The 15,909-nt window shown below is 55.0% G+C and overlaps 3 protein-coding genes across 3 annotated transcripts; 2 read left to right on the plus strand and 1 right to left on the minus strand.

Annotated features, from left to right (window-relative positions):
- Positions 1–7,199: 7,199 nt before the first annotated feature.
- EsH8_IV_000077 (uncharacterized protein) lies at positions 7,200–8,562 on the plus strand (the record flags this gene model as incomplete). Its single annotated transcript, XM_083264967.1, has 3 exons — positions 7,200–7,304; positions 7,343–7,600; positions 7,720–8,562. 3 exons carry the CDS (start codon positions 7,200–7,202, stop codon positions 8,560–8,562), a joined length of 1,206 nt encoding a protein of 401 aa, XP_083123862.1.
- Positions 8,563–10,736: 2,174 nt separating this feature from the next.
- EsH8_IV_000078 (uncharacterized protein) lies at positions 10,737–11,492 on the plus strand (the record flags this gene model as incomplete). The annotated part of the gene is made up of 1 exon (XM_083264968.1): positions 10,737–11,492. One exon carries the CDS (start codon positions 10,737–10,739, stop codon positions 11,490–11,492), a length of 756 nt encoding a protein of 251 aa, XP_083123863.1.
- Positions 11,493–11,731: 239 nt separating this feature from the next.
- EsH8_IV_000079 (uncharacterized protein) lies at positions 11,732–15,394 on the minus strand (the record flags this gene model as incomplete). The annotated part of the gene is made up of 2 exons (XM_083264969.1): positions 11,732–12,463; positions 12,518–15,394. The coding sequence occupies 2 exons, from the start codon at positions 15,392–15,394 to the stop codon at positions 11,732–11,734; spliced, it is 3,609 nt and encodes a 1,202-aa protein (XP_083123864.1).
- Positions 15,395–15,909: the final 515 nt, after the last annotated feature.

Raw genomic sequence — 15,909 nt, forward strand, 5'->3', positions numbered from 1 at the left:
GGCGGCAGCAACTTGGATCGAAGGACGCGCACGACATGGAGGATGGAGAATCCCAGCTTGGAAGGCCTGACGGCGGCGGCGGCGGCGGTGGTAGTGGTAGTGGCGGATAGGCCGCACGGAACGACATGCCATACCTGCTGACCCGGTGGCCTGGTGACTCTTGTCCCTACAGAAGACGGACGGACGAGGTGGTATTGCTTGGTGATGATGGAGGTGGTGAGGGTAGTAGTGGTGGTGGGTGGGTGACTGACGATGATGGAAACCACCCCGGGCATCCGGTCCCATTTGGCATCTCTTCGGCGGCCTGATGATCCCTGGCAGAGTGAGAGGTCTGCTCCATGACACGAATGGTGGCCAGGAGATGGACGGAGTCCTTCCTGTCACGTCGGCCTCGATTCTGTGAGGCGTGTCGAGCGAGTGTTGAACGAGGGATGGCTTCCTTGCCCTCTAGCCCCGCAGAAACGGAGAGCCTCTGCAGCGCGGCATCAAAGAGCAGGGGAGGAGAGCCGGGGCATGTGTTGCGCGGTCCATTGAAAGGAAAATGAAGATGAAAATTGAGTCCTGATCGGGTCATGGAGCAGCAGCAGCAGCAGCAGCAGCAGCAACAGCGCTTGGTTGGTACTTACTTTGGCAGGCGCCACTTGAAGAAGATGAGCGTCCGCACCTGCCAACTGACTGGTGCTGCTGCTGCTGCATCAGCATCAGCATCGGCATCATGGAGGATTTCAAAATTAGCGGGGCCCCCTGCTGCTGCTGCTGCTGCTCCTGCTCCTGCTGGGAGGCACACTCACTGTGTTCACACAGTAATAACTAACATAACCTTTAGGCTTTTACCTTTTGGCTTATGTAATACCCGGGCTTGAACCGGCCCACCACTCTCACCCAGTGGCAGGGCACCATACACACATACACACATGCACTACATGCACTACATACATCACCGTCACGGTGCTGGGTGGTCAATCATCAGTCCGTTGCCTCGTTCAAACTCCAACACTACATACACTAGCACTTACATCCACCTGTCACGTCCTGTCTTGTCCTGTCCCTTGTTGCCGATTCCCTGTCCGGTCCATTGCCTCCGTCCATCAGAGCCGGGCTGCCTTCTCCCAGCCTGCTTCTAATGCAGCTGCTTTCATACGCACCCCGTCTCTTGACCGTCAACAAGCCATCAATCATCATGCAACCGGCCCCGGGAATTCAGTCATGTTTCGTACCCCAGTTCAGTCTAGCTCATACTATACCCAACACCTTCCACAACCACTTGGGTCGCCGAGACTATACGCGATGCGGGACTGCTGTGTCCAGGCACAACCACAGGGACGGGGCCAGCAGCTTCTCGGGCGCAACATCACATCCACCACGCAGAGACTCATTCCCGTTCTGCTGCTGCTCTCGATGGAACCTTGCTCGCTGGCCGCCAATACCAGTCGCTCCAAAGTACCTACCCGAACCGGCCAGCAACCCCTCGGTACGGGTGCCTTGTGTCTCGTGTTCAAGACTCGGCTGTATCAATTAAAGTTGCTGGTGGCTCCAGGTCTCGAACGCCTGCCCTCCTGCTTGGCTTTGCTGCCCGCCCGCCCGCCATTCATTGGTCTGGCTGCCGGGCTTGCTGTTGTCACGCAGCGGCTGCACGGTTGAACTGCCTTGCTCCGTGCCGTAGTAGCTCGCTCCGTGGCCTGCCGCTACGCCCGTGAGATGTCCTCACCCCTTACCATCACAAGCTCTGACGCACTGATTGATTCGGCCAACCAACCCAACAACGCTGGGACATTGCTCCTCTCCGCTTCTTGGCCTCAGCTGCATGCGACCGACTCGCTCGATTGCTTGCTTTTCTCGCCGTCACTCCCCATCAGATCAGCGTCTCTGCCGCCTCGCCGAGGCCTTCTGCTGTCTCCAGGCTGCGCCGATCGCCAATGCTCACACCCGCGCCGACGCCCGATTAAGAGCGGCAAAAGGGAGAGCCGCCTTGATGCATTCGTGTTGGCACAGCATTGATTGCACTTTTGACTCGGCAGGCCTGTTTTGCCTCCTCCACGCATTGCAACCCGCCAAGACGTCCCGCGTACGAATGCAGTCACTCCTTGGGCTCAGCCCCGTGACGAGAAGCTCGGTGAGACGCTTCATCCGCCGGTCATGTAAGCACGGGTTTCTGCCGTGATATCGACGTCGTAACCAAATACGCAGGGCACGGCCTTCTCCCTTCCTCCGCAAAGCCATGCACTCTCCCTCAACAGATACTAATGGACCACTCATTGGCACATCTCGCCAGAGCCCGTCAGTCCTGGGTTAACCGGCGCCGCTCACGGCTCACGTGCATTTTCAAGTTACTTTTTGCGCTGTACCGAGGCGCACCTTTGCCCTCGCACATACTTCCACGACTACTCTCAAGCCTGTCCTATCCCTTCTACACGACATCGCCGACATGGCCATGTACGACGGTCAATGTTTCTGAGTCAGGGACCGCTACTACGACAGGAGGGGATGCAGACCTCGAACCTTGGGCATGTATAGGCACATATTCAACACTCCTCCGTTCGAACGCGTGAGCTCACGTGCATGCGTCCAACGACGATCTGCCGATAGCCACGCCAAACTTCAGGACTTGATAACAACCAGAGCACAGGGCCCGTCTACCCCATAGGCAGGATAGCTGCAATACTGGAAATGCACTTCATCTGCACCAAGTTCTACGACTTGACAAACGGACCAAACCTGAGGGGGTGGGGGTTATGGCGGGTATCCACCCACAACCTGAGCTTGCAGCTTTCGTTCGAACAACGGTTCGGTTCTTTGGAAGTTGGTCCTGAAAGCAGCCACCTTTGCCAGTAAGTCGCAATAACAGCCTAGCATGGCTTTGGCAGAACAGAACAGAATCATTAGGACCTAACGATGCTGAGACATGGGCACAGCGTGATGCCGCTGTTGTCCTCGCCAAGCGAGTCTATTGACGAGATCAGCTAGCCATCAACGGGTCCAGGGAGATTTCGCCCGTCCAAGGTGGGTTAGGTCTGCTGAAGCAAAAACACCTGGAGGACCTTACACGAGGCTAGAGTGGTGTTTGAAGCTACTATACGGGAAGCGAAAGACCATGGAGAGACTCGGGCCAAGCTCTTTTCCATCTGGTCTTTCACGAGTCATCCTTGCTTACCCTATTGGTCCCGCCACTGGGCTTGCGTTCGCACTACAGCGGGCACGCCCATGTTCCCTGAAGCTGTAGATTTGAGAGGCCAAGTTTGTGTACTTTCGACATCCAACACTGCGTCTGCTCTGTGCAAAAGTGGTGACGGTCGGGAATATCATTGTAATAACAGATGTCGTATGTGTTCTCATTGGCTACGCGGTCGCAGACCTGTCGGATGAGCACTTTTTCCCGAACACATAGCCTGCCAGGTAACAACATCGCGATCGACGGCCAGGGAAAGAAAGCACGCCCAAAAGTGCATTGTTTCTCGTCTGACCTTTGTATGGCGGCGCTGAGAATCGGCGCCGCGAATTTGATGCACCGAAGCACCGGTCGGTCCATCTGGCACTACCGCTGTGTCACCGATGGTGTATAATGCTGCAACACCCTTTGAGCAACTTTGCACTTCCCGCGCTCACCACTCTTCCTGCTCGCCTAACGTCACCTGGTCGGGGCAGGCTCGTGTCACATATCCGACGTTGCGAGTACCATAGTACAAGAGTGTGGTCGAGTGCTCAAGCCAGTATGATAGGCTGTGGACCTTTTTTTTTTTTTTTCCTTTTTTTTTTTTTATGCTTTTCGTTCGGGACACTGCAATGGATTTGACACGGCCGGATTCGTCTCAGCTGCCCAGGCACATTGTTTGATATATCGATAAGCCGGGCATACCGGTGTCAGAGGGGCCAAAAAGCCTTGGGCGGTGGAGGCAGCTGAAGGCTCTGTTCGTCATGGCATGGCAAAAGTCTGACGAGGACATATGGGAAATCCCACCCCACTGCGGAACAAATGCTTCCATGATTTCCCTGCTGCCATTTGTTCCTCGTACTAGAAGCTACCAGGGAACATGGCGCGCGTCCTTTGGCGAACGTTTTCGTTCGGATGACTCGCATCGCTCTCCATCCCGGACTGGACTGCCCGTACTTTCGCATAGTGGGTTGACATGCCGCGCCTCCTTTGCCAGGGAGATGGGGCGTTGGGTCCTTGCCTTAGATACGATGTGGTACTCATCACGGTCATTACCATTCCGGGCGGAAACCATCCTGAGGTACGGTTAACCATGATTTCCTCCATGTTCGTGGCGCCAGGCATTTGAATTGTCGTCAATCATCAACACTCCATCATGTCACCCCGGAAGTCCGGTTGTCAGTTGCGGATCAGAGAGCCCCCAGCAATGCTGCAGTAGCGGGCTTGAGTGATTTTGGCCCCCCCCTCCCTCGAGTTTGGACCCGAACCCGATGATGCGAGTCTTGACAATCCATCTCCTTTTCCCGCACCCCCGGCGGTCTCAATTTATGACCTGCAAGGAAGGCAGGAATTGAGGATAGAGTGGCTGGATGACGAAGGGATTTACAGGCAGACTTTCATTACTCTGCTCCCATTCGCGGGCACGCTACCCACAGGAATGCCCGCCCGCGCTGAACACCGCCCGAGGTGGTCCTTTTCTCCCTATTCTTGGTTAGCCTCGATCCTATTTACGTCGAAGCAGACATATTGCGACGAGGCCGAGGCTCTTGCAACGATTCAGGCAGCTCACGCAGAATGATGACAACCCCCCACTGGAAGGACCATTTACAGGCCACTACCAGAGAGGAAACGGGCGCGATGACACACCCTGCTACTGCTGGCCGTTAGTATAAGAAACCATCCATGTATCTTTTTTTTTTCCTCGCTCAATCAGCCCGGGGCCATGCCCCGCGCTGATCCGACTATTCGCACGCCTCACCCCCGTCCAGGACTGCGTGACGCTTCACTTTCTGGGTCCCGCCTGTCCGCCCGCCGCCGACGCTGGAGGGAGTGACACCCACCAACCTCCGGCCGGCGGTCCGGAGACCGCAGGGGGAGAGGGGGGAGGAGGAGGGGGGTTTTCATGGCTTCGCGATCCCACCGATTTCAACTCATCAAACCGCCCCTCCCTTACCCCCGATCTTTTTCTAGGCGGTTGGGGGCGGTTTCTTTTGGCGAGATGCAGGCACGCGCGCGTACGCCACTGCTCAACGTCACTGGGTGCAAGAGAGGCTGTATAGAGAGCGCCCTTGAGAATGCCTGGTTTTTGATTGATTGGTCGCAAAGCACGATGCGGGCTGCCAGCCCTGGACGGCGTTTGAGACCTCAAGGTTCAGCGTGAGAGCCTCTAGATGGACAGCTGCGCTGCGCCGTCCCAGTATCATGTTTTCTTTTCTGTCTGCTTACATGCCTGGCCTGTCTGACCCGCCGCTCGCCCGCCCGTTGATAATCGTGAGCCTGGACGGTCACCGTAGGCCTACTTTGTGGAAAAGCCTCTCACCCGGGCCGGCATACAGAGTGACAATTACTCTAATCAACCCCCCACCGTCCGCGCGCCTCTCATCCTGGCTATGACTCTGGGTCCACATGCTTGGTCTAAGTGTCGATACAGGCTGCTGAGAGAGGGGAGGGGAACTTCGGTGGTGCCATGTTAGGTGCTGCTGCTGTGGGTTGGAGACAGAGCGGGTTGAAAGGGCATTGTCTATTGTGATTCTCTCATTGTCGGTTGTTGTCAACATGTCCTTTGCTGCGGCGCGAACCTGACATAGCATGGCCGGAGAGGGCAGAGCAGCTTCTTGAAACACGCGGTGGGACAACACTGACAGTATCTGATTACAGATGAACGTAGATGATACCCGTGAGATGAGAGATTGTGCTCGGCAATGATTGCTTACCCCTCTCCCCCTTTCCCCCTCTTACAGACGGGAAGAACGTGGTTTAAGGGGCAATCTCTGTCGATGAGACTACTATCAAGTCCATGAGGGTTTGGTGTTATGTACCCCGGCTGGCTTCATCTCTTTACTCTGCCGGGACGTTACCAAGCTGATGCATGACACATAATGCCAGCAGGCCAGACCCCAAGATCCCGCCAAGATGTATACTATTTGGTATCGCCATGGTCATCTTCACTCCGAAGAACAGATGCCTGCCATTTACCAAGAAACAGACTTGCCAAAGCAGTATAATAAACCAAAGACCTGAGCTTTGCATGCCCGGATTGTCAGTGGCTCACATATGCCTTGCACAGACGACCCAGGGCTGCCCATTGTCACTCGCCGCAGGGCGAATGGAATCATGACAAACTCCTTCTGCCTCTCCTTCAATTGATATAATGCCCTCGGAGTAGTGGAGGGCCGCCTAAAGCTCCAAGTCAGGCATCTGAATAAGGGGCAAATGAGCCGATCCTCCTGCCTAAACCCAGCCTCAAGTCCAAGACTCAGGGGAACACCATAGATGATTCTTTTCGCGAGCTCTCCGTGTGTTGGGAGTGTTCCTCGGAGACCATCACAAGGGTGCCGCCCCATCTCCCATGCAACTTTTCCAGGCAACCTCGTTGTATTAGTATCATCAGCCGGGCGTAGCACCCGCCGTTTGGGAGCCGGTCGACGCGAGAATGTGAGTGATACTCTCCCCGCCGTTGCTGGGCAGGAACTGGCGCCTCGGAACTTCATTGTCGGTTCTACCCCTTTCCAGCATATTCGACGTTGATTTGGCTTTCTTTCTTTTTGCAGTGTGGTCAAGTTCGTTTCGGCCCTCTCCCATGGCCAAGTTGTCGTCGCGGTGAGTCTATTCGACTGAAAGGGTTTCAGAAATGGTGTCTTTGGGTTGGGTTGTTCTTTGAAGTTGCTGTCGAGGAATGTCGCCCAATGTACTTGGGTTATCTGGAAATCGGGAGGCCTTTTTCATGCTTGGTCTAGTTTTGCTTGGACTGGTTCTGCCTAGAGGCCAGTATCACAGGCCTAAGAGGGGTTTGTTAGACGGGAGAGAGATTGAAACAGAAATGGATGGGCAGAGACAATGCCTTGGGGAATCGATATGCGGCCTTCCCCTCGAAGTGTCTTTGGTATTGGCTTCAGTTGTGTATATGACCTTTGTGCGTTGGCTAACATCAGGCTTCCACTGCTCTTTGACTACGTGCTCGCTTCAACGCGACGAGAAGTTTCAACGACATCGACTGATCTCCAACACGTAAAGGAACACCAACGGCCCAGGAAGAACACACTGATCGAACATGGACGAAATCAAGAAGCAAAACACGGATGGCTTATATCAGGAGCCTGCGACTGGAAGTGAGGCACTCGTCAACCAGCAGCCTCAGGTCCAGCACAGCTTCCTCGTACGAGATCAAGACTCCAAGCCTCTCACCTTCAACAGGCGTTGTCAACTATGTCGACAAGATACGACAACCACCAAGTCAGCCTCCAGTGCATTCTGCACGTGGTTGGATCTTTCATCGGGGCTGAAGTTGGCCTCTGCGAGTTATATGAAGCGCATCGCTACGACACCACGGACGACATTGGCAGCATCAGCGAGGTCGCTCTGTTCAAGCTCGTCGGGCGCGATATGGCCCAGAAGGAGAAGCTCAAGGAGTTCGCCGCCAAGGAGACGGCACTATCACATAGAGCTTCCTTCGTAAGTTCCTATCCCCTTTTCAACACCCTCAACTTTCGTGGAGAGTCACATTTTCAAACACAAGTCTCTCGGTCCATGCTCTTGTATCATGCTGACTCGACTGACTTGATATCGTATAGAAAAACGTCATACGATACGTCGACTACCTCCCGAGAATGAGGGCCCTCGTCACGGAAAGACTCCCCCTCAGAGGCGGCATCAACCCCCTGGAATGTCGCTTTGAAGACCAGGTCATCGTCGACATTGCATGGGACATCCTCCGGGGCCTCGCGTATCTCCATGGACGCGGCATCGTTCATGGCGACATCCGATGCCGCAACATCATTCCCGGCTACTTTGACTCGTGGAAGTCACGCCCGTGCTACAAACTCTTCGGCCACGGCCTCGTTCCCGACGTCGTCAACAACTTGCCCAAACCCGACGGCTACACGGCCCCCGAACTTCGTCGGCACAACGGCCAGGGGGGGAAGGGGGCGCCGAAGCCGACTTTTGCGTCGGATGTCTGGATGCTGGGCATGGTTCTCTGGCAATGCCACCGCTACGGCTCGCATTGGGACGCCGCCGAACCGCCCTCGCGCCGCGGCTCGTCGGCATCCCGGACCCTTTCTCAGCCCGATCTCACGTATCCTTCGCACAAGGGCGTCAACCCCTTGGAGGTGCGAGCCAGGGGGTGCGAGCCTCGCCCTCATCAAATCCTGCAGGACCTGCTGCGGAAGATGCTTGTCGAGGATCCCCGTCTGCGATGGGGCGCCATGGAGCTCGTCGAGGAGATGTCCATCGTCAGGTACCTCGGCGCCGAGGCGGCAGCCGTGGACGAGGACTTGTGGGAGTTGACGGCCGCCGTGAAGACTGCAAAGAAGGAGGTCTGGAGGATGAGCAGGCTCGGGAGGTTGTTCGGCAAGGTGAAGAGGGTTTTGGGTGGGTTGGTTTTCGTGATTTCTCTGCTGTTCCGGATCTTGTGAGTTTTCTTTGTCTCGCGTGGTGGAGTTGAGGTATGTGAGGTTGGTTGAAATTTTCGGTCATAGATTGCCTGCTGTTGGTTTGGGTTGATTGAATAGACGGACCTGCAATGAAAGCTTTTGAGCAATAGAATTGATCGTTTCTTGTGTTTCACCTGGTATTCCTTTACCTACTTGACATCGCCCGCTGACAGTTACCATGGGCGTTGGCATTCCGTCTCAAGATACCTTCACGAGGCCAGTATAAAGGGATTGCACGGCCTAGTTGGTAAGAGCTCATGATATAATCCTCCTTACTCTATCCTCACCAGAACACGTTAAGGCACACTTGATTCAACCAACGCCAAGGAACATAACATAAAGGAGCAGATAACGGCTGTTCCACTTCATTTTGACACATTTCCCCCTCAACTATATGATGTGACGTTGGATTTATATCTTGATATACTAGAGTCAGTATCGATACCTTTACGCATTGTTGCCAATGACATATAATGCGTCATCTCTCTCATTCCGCCACTCAATATGCGATGTGTTTTTGCATCATAAATCTGTATATTCGATTACTTATGGTTATTTCTACTCCTATATGTGTATTCAATCCATCTTGAACTTGCAATCATACCATTAATTCACACTTGAGAGCAACTGTGTGTTCAAATCACATTGAAGCATCACCACGCATTGACCAATCACCAACCATCACGTCACAGCTACGTACCAGTCCCAGTCAATCCAACATTGCTTCAATCCCTTTGTTTTCCTGCCAAGATAGCCAACGGTCCTCTAGCCGTCCAACGGCGAATCGGAGCCAGGCACATCTCACCTCGAAATTCAACGTCATCTCCATCGGGACGTCCCTCCCCCGGCCAGCGTTGCGCCGCAGATGTACAATGAATCCCCGGGTTCCGATTCCCAAAGCCCCGGCCCATCATCCGAGAAGAACCCAATCGCTCATTCCCGCGGGACAGCATCAGAGCTTCCGAACAAACTATTGGTCAGAAGAGAAATGGGAGGATGGCAAAAACGCATGATAATCTCTGTCCAGGCTCCCAGGGCGCGTGGGCCTCGAGCATCAGAGTTCCGGGGAACGAATCCGTGCCCGGGAAAGCTTGTCTCAGCCTTCCCTGCCCTCCCCTTCGACATGCGCACGACGTCCAAGTGGCATCACGGCCACACCATGGATTCCCCGTTATACAAGAAGCCCCCTCTTCTTCCCCTTCGTTATCGGTGTTTCCCACCCGCAAGCTCGAGAGAGGACCAGTGTACCACCTGTGCGTAGTGCAGTGCAGAAGTGGCATGCAGTCTCAAATAGGCTGCAATGTTCAGAGGGCATCGGCCATGTTTTCGCCATGCTCCTCTCAACATCTTCTCACCGACTCTCAGACCGTCCGATAAAACCTACCTTCTCAGCCTTCCTCACCCCCCTCCTTTCGTCTATCTCACCCATCAACCATCGAAACAGCACTTTAATTTCCATCAGCTCAACACAGTTTGAGACCACCCGCCCCTCCATTTGCCTCTGGCCCCTAATATAGACTCGCTGCTGCTCCCCCCCTCCAACGCGCAAGATAAATCCCTGTGTTGGCGGCATCGCCCCGAGCCAGTCGTAGACCGGACCGTTTTCCTGCTGTTTACGCACTGCCGCCGTTGCCGCCGTAGTGCGTTCGTGTCGTTCTCTAGAGCTTTCCTCTACTGCGCCTACGTGACCAAACCACCAAGACCGACGTGCTGGGTTGACCCCCGCTCGGACGATCCAGCTCCTCAAGAGTCGGGCTCTGATACCGGGGGAATGAGCCCGACGTGCCGCTCAAAGTTTCATTTGCGCGCATTGTCCAGCTTCACTCACGGCCGTCGCCATTCATTAATGGCCACTTTCATCAGTGACGTCCCCATCCTTCTCCTTCTCAGCCCCGGTCCAAGATCCTTTTTCTTCTTTCTCACTCCCTTTCATCCTCCTCCACGGACGGCCGTGTGGGCTTCTCGAACAACACCATCGTCTTACACAAGAGACGGATTTACTGACGGCGTCCACCACCCGAGACATCTCATCGCCGGCCGAGCTCGCACTAACACGCTCACCGCCGCGCCTCCCGCGCGTGTCTAGCCTGCTACACCACCATCTCCACAGCGGTGCGCCCTCACCAGAAAACCAGAGACTCCCAAAAGACGGCACCATGCCCCGAAGCCGCCGCTCCTACTCCCCCTCTTCCCGCTCCTCTTCCGCCGGGCCCCGCAACCATCGCCGCCCGGGCCTGAAGACAGCTGCAGTCTTCATCGCCGCCGTCGCCGTCGCCTCCATCTGCGTCCACAAGTTCTGGCCGCGCGGCATCATCCACTCAGAAAAGGAACACTGGGAGCACTCGTCCTCGCCGGGCCGCCGCTCGCGCAGGCGCAACGCCGTACGGGATCGTCACAACGGCTACATCGACTACGACGACCACAACGTCTTCGACTCCAACGACCACGGCCGCAACAGGCGGAGGTTGCCAGAGAGGGAGTACCACTCTCACCGGAGTCGCAGTGAAGGGCGGTCGCGGGGCCGCGACAGCGACAGCGAGAGTGACTTTGGCGACTACTTGCCCACCCCGAGCGAGCGCTTCTCGGAACGGCGGGAGAGGCTCGAAGGGGATCGCCGAGGCAGGTCACGCGGGTTTGGCGCGGGTGAGGAAACTGCTTCAGCATTCAGCGTTCACAGGGACGAGGTTATTCGGTATGAGAAGCAGTCGAACCGGTCGGAGGCGGACAGGAGCCGGATCGAGGAGGAGCGTCCTCGCCAGCCGCAGTACAACGAGGCGGTTGAGGACTGGGGCCGGCGAGGTCAACGGCACTCGTCTCCGTCTGATGAGCGGGGTCACAGGGGTGAGCCCGTTTTCAATGAACGGAGATCCAAACGGAGATCCAGGTTGGATGGCGACTACGACTATTATTAGGCCAATGGGCAACTCCCAAGACGATGTCACGAAGACCAACATTTTCGAAATCAAACAGAGTAAATCTCTGCAACCCAGCGTGTTCAGGATATGCTATGCGGGATGTCCGTGCTATGTGGCCGTGTTATTTGTGGCAGATTCTCAGCCAGGTCTAATGCCATTCCGTGATACCAATCAACTCCCCGAATTCAACGACGCTGCCTAATCCCCCCCGAATGCAACGTGATCATTATTGTCATCTACTCCGTGCTCAAAACCGGGGCCATCACCTCTGTACCATTGTCACTTGCATCGCTCATACTCGGAGCCTGAACCGTTAAGCTCATCTCTTCATCCACGGCCGTTTGCCAAGTCTCTCCGCCGGTCCACATGACTAGCGGCGTGCTCAACTCCGCAGAGAAGTAGCTTTCATTGCGAGTGTTGCCGCGGGCAACACCCTCTAAGGCTGAAAGAGCGCTACGGGTGCTGCGCATCCGCTTCCCAGGCCTTCCCCCCTCACTGAGCAAACCGCTTCGTTGCATCCGTCCCTGCAGTAGGCGGTGGTCGTAGCAGACGATGCCGCGCACATAGGGCGCTACCTCAAGGGTGATCATACGCATAGTGCGATCAAAGACTGACGGTTCGAGGCTCGTAGATATCGTGGCGGAAGCCTTCTCCGATACCGCGATTGGGTCAAAGGCCATGCTCATATCATAACGGGTGATAACGGCATCTCGGGTGGGCTTGGCAAATGACTGCTTCATTTGGCGGATTGCGCTGTCCTCTTGAATGTGGTCCATGTTGGCTACGATGCCATCCTGCAGCGGCGCGGCTGCGAGAAGCTGTCTAGCAGCGGACTTGAGGCTGGTGGCAACCGCCATGGCCGTACCAGTATAGGTCGTGAGAGGAGGTGCCTCAAGTAAGCGTCGTCCAATGATGAAGTCGTCGCGTGTCTTGTTCGAAATATCTGGCTGTGTGGCATCGAGAGGCTCCTAGGGATCCATTAGCTTCGTTCCAGCAGCCAAAGGCCAAGTCAGGTCGCTTACCTGAAATCTGAGTCCAAACTCGCCGCCAGAGTAGAGGTCTGCTGCGCTCATGATGTCTGAAAACTCAGAGAATACATTTAGCGCTGCAACTCTGTCCCCAGCACACGACGTTCGCACATTATTCGCCCAAGATGCCATATCGAGGGACTCATGCCAGTTGCCTAGGTCCGTCCCCAGACCCTGCCAACACTGGGTCATTAGCTCTTCTTCGGCGGCGCATGGATCTGAGGTGACTGCGGGATCCCGGCTGACCCAGCCCATGCCCTCCAAGTATGTTCCTTCGCTGATGACGCGCACAACGTCGCCATTCTCGTCTTTGTCACATCCTTTCGGCCATCGCGGGTAGAACCAGTCAAAGCCGCCCCGGCGGTCGCCCACTCCAAGTTGACACCAGTAGTTGAGCTCCATCAAAGACGCTCGTAGGTCGTTCCCTTTCGATTCATAAAGCGAGCTCACGGCCGCTCGCCGAAGAGCATGGCCTTCGTTGGCAGCGATGAGTAGAAGCACGTCGACTGCCAGGACTTCTGGAGGTGGTGTGAACCGGAGAATACCATAAAGGATGAAGTTATGAAACGGAACCAGAGTCTCGTCATTGCAGGTCATGACGAATGGTCTCTTGGACTGGGCGATGAGATTCATGATCGTCGCCCAGAACTGCTTGTCCTCTTCATAGAGCACGTCGACTTCTTCGAGTAGGATCAATGACTGCTTCTGGTTTTGCGCTTTTGTTTTCGTAGACTTCACCGTCTCGGCTGGTTGCTCGATTATTTCCGGCTGGACCTTCGGCTCGGCTTTGCTCGTCGTCTTCGGCTTGAAGAACGATGTCATGGTGCCTTGCTTACCGGACTTGACGTCGTTCGATGTGTCTTCGTCTGCAGTGTTCTTGTCGTCGCCCATCCCGCCTTGGCGGTTCTGTTGAACGAGATGGTTTTGCGTCATATCTCCGACTTTCTCCATGACATCCTTGCCATTGCGGCGACTGCTAGCATTGATTTCGAATACTTCAAAACCAAGCTCCTTCGCAACCGCATATACGGCGGCCGTCTTCCCGCAACCGTGAGGACCACTGAGAACGACTGCGTTGGTTAGTCGGTTTGCGTCCTTGCCAACGTCCCTGCGGACCACAGTTTTCTTTGCGCTGCCATGGCTAGGCGTCGGCAGCCAATCATCCTCGTCATCAGAAACGAGAGGCAAGAATTCAGCTTCGTCGCCACTTGAAACGATGAATCCGTCCAACTTGTTGCGCTTCCGCTTCTTCTTCGTCGCTGAACCAAGCTTGGAACCAGAAACTGCATTGGCTGCGCCGGTATTCACGGACTGAACTGTGAGGGTCTGCAACCACTCCTTCAGCAACACGCCTTCCTGACCGCTCTGAAGAACCTCCTCGGCACAAATCGGGGCGTATTTTTGTGCCCAGGGGAGCTCCTCGCATTGAGACCTATCATAAGCTGAAAGATTGGTTTCGAGCAAGTTATACAGTCGAGCAACTGCAGGGTGAGGCTTGCGATTGGACGAGATGGAAAGTTCGTCATCGCTGTCCTGGTTCGCTTGCGTGTTGACAGGTAAGTAAGTTCGCAACTCTTGCCTAATTCTTTGACGAAGTTTGCGACCACTTTCGAAATGCTTCTCAGGGAGACGAAGCTCTCGGGGTGGCGGAGCGTAGTCATCATTGGTATCCTGGAGTAACTTCGTGAGATTGAGGGTGTCCAATGACTTGGCAAGTTGGTCTATAACCGACTCTCCGGGAAAGATGTTTGTAGTCTGTCCCTTTGATTTTCGAGACGATACATCGAGGCGGCGCTCTGCTGGTAGGCGCTCTTCCTCACTCGACAAACCCCTGACATGCGCCGTTCCTTGGGCGGGCCATGCTGGGTGACATGCCCCTGGGACCTTGAGCCCCATGGATCGAACGCCGAACTGCGGAAATTTCCCAGCTATTGGGGCGGATCGTTGCTTTTTGGGGGAGCATGGCGTTGAAGAGTAGATTGTCGCCCTTGGTGCTTTAGGGGGTGCATCTGCTGGTTTGGCTGCATTCTTTGACTTTCCGAGGAACAGAGGGTGCGTGTCCTTGGATTTCGACTTTTCTTGTTCAAACTTGGAAGCTTTGGCTCGAGGCTTCCGGGGGGTAGCTCTTTTCGGCGGTGTCTTGATTTGAGGAGGGGTAGCAAGAATCTGTTCAATTTTGGAGCCAATTCGACCGCGCGTGCTTGCATCGTCCCCGTACTTAATGGTTACAATGCGGGATAGCTTGGAAGGTGACTTCCCAGACTTTGCGCCCTTGGATGTTTCCGCAGGAGCTGGCTTCGGCTTGGGCGGTGATCCAATTGTGCCGGTCTTTGGATTGAACTTGAGCACTTTCGTGGGCTTGGGTGGCTCTTCCCTCCCAGCGACAACGCTCAAGTCAAAAGGCGTGTTCAACAGCCCGTCGGCAATTGAAACTGCAGGAGTCTCGGGTAACGGGAGAGAGGCGGCGTCTGTAAGGGCTGGAGCTGGCGGCTGTGTCTGTGTCTGTAAAATTTCGTTGGTGAGTGTTGTCGTTGGCGCGCTGTTTGCCTGGGTGAAGTGGTTGGTTATATCAACCGTCGGAACATTTACTATTTTCCTTGGGCGTCCCCTCTTCTTCCCGGAACCTTGTGTTGTACCACCTCCAGTCTTTTGCCTCTTACGATCAGGTCCATCCTCGCCTAGGTCCTGTTGCGCCTGCGGTGTGTGTTCTTGCTTCCGTGTTCGTGCGGCTTTATCATTCGGCGTGCGTTCGTCAATGTTGTGATATTGGTCGTTAACGCTTGATGTGGTCGGTAGAGGGTCGGCATCGTTGCCTGGGACGAAGAATGGATGGAGCTTCTTGTTGGAGACATCCAGTCCTTCTGGAGCCATGTTGGCTACCAAGAGAGTTCCCATGAGACCACGAGATGCTGCAATTGAGTTTGTTGCTCAGTATATATTTGAGGAAAGGGAAAAATATAGCGAGAGAGAAGCGAGGAAACGGGTAAAGAGAGAGGGGAGAAGTCTTGGTTGTGTGGTGGAAATTGGAACTTACGCCAAAGCCGTCGCGCCTTCAGAATACGTCAGAGGGCATGCGACCAGAACACTGAGAGAATAGAGAAGGATATATAAGATGGAAGATAGGCTTGTTAAAGAAGGAATATTAACTACCAAGAGTGGATAAGTTGTTGCAGAGAGTCCTCCCACCTCTGATGTACAGCGCACGCTTGCAGGGAGATGTCGAGGTGGGTGGGTTGTCATTGAGAGAGAGAGAGATCTCCAGTCGCGTGAATCGCGTCCAAGAATCGCCGGGGGCGGCATCAGCGTGTACCGCGACTGCCATTAACATCCTTGGACCCACACCGACATGCTCACCATCGGTTTAGGCCGGTCCACTCACTGTCTTA

This window comes from Colletotrichum jinshuiense, chromosome 4 (genome assembly GCF_051148585.1).
Source record: "Colletotrichum jinshuiense chromosome 4, complete sequence".
Classification (NCBI taxonomy): domain Eukaryota; kingdom Fungi; phylum Ascomycota; class Sordariomycetes; order Glomerellales; family Glomerellaceae; genus Colletotrichum; species Colletotrichum jinshuiense.